This window comes from Nicotiana sylvestris, chromosome 6, assembly GCF_000393655.2.
Source record: "Nicotiana sylvestris chromosome 6, ASM39365v2, whole genome shotgun sequence".
In the NCBI taxonomy this organism is placed as follows: Eukaryota; Viridiplantae; Streptophyta; class Magnoliopsida; order Solanales; family Solanaceae; genus Nicotiana; species Nicotiana sylvestris.
In genome coordinates this window covers 17409148-17412434 of record NC_091062.1, presented here as the reverse complement: position 1 = coordinate 17412434, position 3287 = coordinate 17409148, and the positions used below count along the sequence as shown (strand labels likewise).

General features: G+C 43.4%; 1 protein-coding gene across 1 annotated transcript; it reads left to right on the top strand.

Moving 5' to 3' along the window:
- The first annotated feature begins 791 nt into the window (after positions 1 to 791).
- LOC138870307 (uncharacterized) lies at positions 792 to 2501 on the top strand. Its single transcript, XM_070148099.1, has 2 exons — positions 792 to 1123; positions 2420 to 2501. The coding sequence occupies exons 1-2, from the start codon at positions 792 to 794 to the stop codon at positions 2499 to 2501; spliced, it is 414 nt and encodes a 137-aa protein (XP_070004200.1).
- The last annotated feature ends 786 nt before the right edge of the window (positions 2502 to 3287 follow it).

The following is a 3287-nucleotide window of genomic DNA, read 5'->3' as shown; positions in this document are numbered from 1 at the left end:
CTGTCCATATGGAACCTTCGCTTTCGCTCGGATACCGTTCGGGTTGTGTAATGCTCCGGCGACCTTCCAACGATGCATGATGGCTATTTTCACCGACATGGTGGAAGATATCTTGAAGGTCTTCATGCATGATTTCAGTGTGGTTGGTGATTCCTTTGAAGAGTATTTGAGAAATTTTGATAGAGTATTAGCCCGATGTGAAGACACCAATCTCGTGCTTAATTGGGAAAAATGCCACTTCATGGTGGAGGAAGGCATAGTGTTGGGCCACAAGATTTCAAAGCGTGGAATTGAAGTTGACAAAGACAAGATAGAGGTGATTTCAAGGCTTCCTCCCCCCATTTACGTCAAGGGGGTGAGGAATTTTCTTGGGCATGCGGGGTTCTACCGGAGGTTTATAAAAGATTTTTCAAAGGTGGTAAACCCCCTTGTGCAAGCTACTAGAAAAGGATGCGAAGTATGTGTTCGATGAGGGATGTATGCAAGCATTTGAGCTTCTCAAGATTATGTTAACCACTACCCCAATCATTACCGCACCAAATTGGAGCTTGCCCTTCGAGCTCATGTGTGATGCAAGTGATGTTGCGGTTGGGGCTGTCTTGGGTCATAAGGTTAACAAGATGTTTCATCCGGTGTATTATGCAAGTAAGACCATGAATGAGGCTCAAAGAAACTACACAGTTACCAAGAAAGAGTTGTTGGCTATAGTGTTTGCAATGGAAAAGTTTCGGCCGTATCTTATGGGGGACAAAGTCATAGTACACATCGATCATGCCGCTCTTAGGTAATTGATGACAAAGAAAGACTCCAAGGCAAGATTGATGCAATGGGTGCTACTACTTCAAGAGTTTGATCTAGAAATTATGGACCGGAAGGGTAGTGAGAACCAAGTTGCAAACCACTTATCCCGTTTGGAGGAGAAGGGGAGTCCTTGTGATGACCTTGAGATCAATGATTCATTTCCCGATGAACAACTTCTTGCGGTGTCAATGAATAATATGCCATGGTCTGCCGATGTTTCTAATTACCTTGTGACCGGAGTAATCCCGTGTGAACTCTCTTCTAACCAAAGGAAGAAGCTCAAGCAGGATAGTTTGGATTGTTATTGGGATGAGCCATACTTGTTCAATATTTGCACAGATGGTGTGATCCGAAGGTGTGTTCCGGAGGAGGAGCAATTGTGTATCTTGGAGGCTTGTCATTCCTCTCCCTATGGTGGCCATCATGGCCATATTAGTTGTGGGTTTTATTTGCCAACTTTGTTCAAAGATGTGGGTGAGCTTGTGAAGAGATGCGACGAATGCCAAAGAGCGGGTGTAATTTCGAAGAAAGATGAGATGCCTCTCAATACCATCCCTGAGGTTGATATTTTTGATGTGTGGGGCGTTGATTTTATGGGCCCATTTGTTAGCTCTTGTGGGAACACTTACATTCTTGTGGCGGTTGACTATGTCTCAAAATGGGTTGAAGCCATGGCTTTGCCTAACAATGAAGCCCGGATTGTTATTGCATTTCTTAAGAAGAGCATTTTCACAAGGTTTGGCACTCCTCGTGCGATTATCACTGATGGGGGGTCTCACTTTTGAAATAGAGCTTTTGACACGTTGCTTTCTAAGTACGGTGTCAATCACAAAATTTCTACCCCCTATCATCCTCAAGAAAGTGGTCAAGTGGAAGTCTCCAACAGGGAAATCAAAAGTATATTGTCAAAGACAACCAATGCTAATAGGATCGATTGGTCGAAGAAGTTGGATGACGCTCTATGGGCTTATCGGACGGCTTACAAAACTCCGATTGGTATGTCTCCGTATCGGTTGGTGTTTGGGAAAGCTTACCATCTTCCGGTTGAGTTAGAGCACAAGGCCATGTGGGCTTTGAGGAAGTTGAATCTTGAATGGGATGTTGCAGCCAATCTTCGTGTAGAGCATCTCAATGAACTTGATGAATTTAGATTCTATGCCTACTCCAGTTCGTCCTTGTATAAGGACAAGATGAAGTACCTTTATGATAAATATGCTCATGGAAAGGAGTTCAAAGTAGGTGATTTGGTTCTCTTTTTCAACTCTCGGTTACGTCTGTTTCCGGGAAAGCTTAAATCAAAATGGAGTGGGCCGTTTAAAGTTGTGTTTGTGACCCCTTTTGGTGCTCTTGATTTGAAAAATAAAAATGGTGAAGTCTTCAGAGTTAACGAGAACCGGGTCAAGCATTATCTTGGGAAAATTGATGACAGCCACGTGGTGGCACTTCTTCACTTCAAATGATGTGATGGTAACCTGCATCGTACTGCGACGTTAAATCAGGCGCTTCTTGGAAGGCAAGCCATGTGTTTTTCTTCTTGTTTTCTTTGATTTTCTTTATAGTATAGGACTGATTTTTAGACTAACTAGTTGTGAGCTGTTACATGGTTGTGTTGATGCAGTGTAAGACAAGGTGAAAAAATGCACAGGTCTCTGAAGTTGCCAGCGCAGCCGCACTACATTTTGTGCGGTCCACACTGGTAAAGGGTGAATTGAGACCTCTTTGAAGTTTGCCAGTGCAGCCGCACTACATTTTGTGCGGTCCGCACTAGACCTCCGCGTCCGCAGTTCATTCTGTGCGGACCGCAGAGCATTGCTTTCTCAGGCTTGAACAAAACATTGCAGTGCGGACTGCGGTCCATTTTGTGCGGTTCGCACTGGTTGGTGAGAATGGGTCCCAGGTTTTTTTATAAATAGACCCTGAGGGACCCCTTTTACTCTTTTCACAAAATTTGAACCTTAGAGCTTATAAACACTGTTCATTCATATCTCTACTCGTAATTAACTGCTTAGGATCATCATTCCTCAATTCATCTCATAACTGGTAACTTTGAAATCATTTTTTTTCCTTGTTAATTTTGTAATTTCATTTAATTTTTGTTTTTCTTAGCTTCTTTTCTTCTTCCTCCCGTATTTATTTCAATTGCCTAGGCTAAAGTAGTTAAAATTTGAATTCATGAGGACTTTGTTGGTTTAATGGACTGGGAAATAATTTAGGGACACTAATTAGGTGAAAAATTGGACTTTAAGGTAAAAGTTCATGAACCCTAATTTAGTGCCGTTTTTGGGCACTCAGTGCGGATCGTGGTCATTTTTGTGTGGTCCGCAGTACCATTTTGTGCGGACCACACTGAAGAACTTCTGGGAATCTGAACTTTGGGCAGTGCGGCCGCACTGGCCCCTGTGCGGCCGCACTATCATTTTGTGCGGTCCGCACTGCCTAGATACAGAAGGTGGGTAGTCTGAACCCCATCCCTGTGCGGACCGCAA

Excerpts from the sequence above, each read along its gene's own strand:
- LOC138870307 (XM_070148099.1), top strand. The coding sequence starts at position 792 with ATGACAAAGAAAGACTCCAAGGCAAGATTGATGCAATGGGTGCTACTA. Across the intron at positions 1,124-2,419 it reads TATTGGGATGAGCCATACTT|TGTAAGACAAGGTGAAAAAA; the intron begins GTTCAATATTTG and ends GTGTTGATGCAG.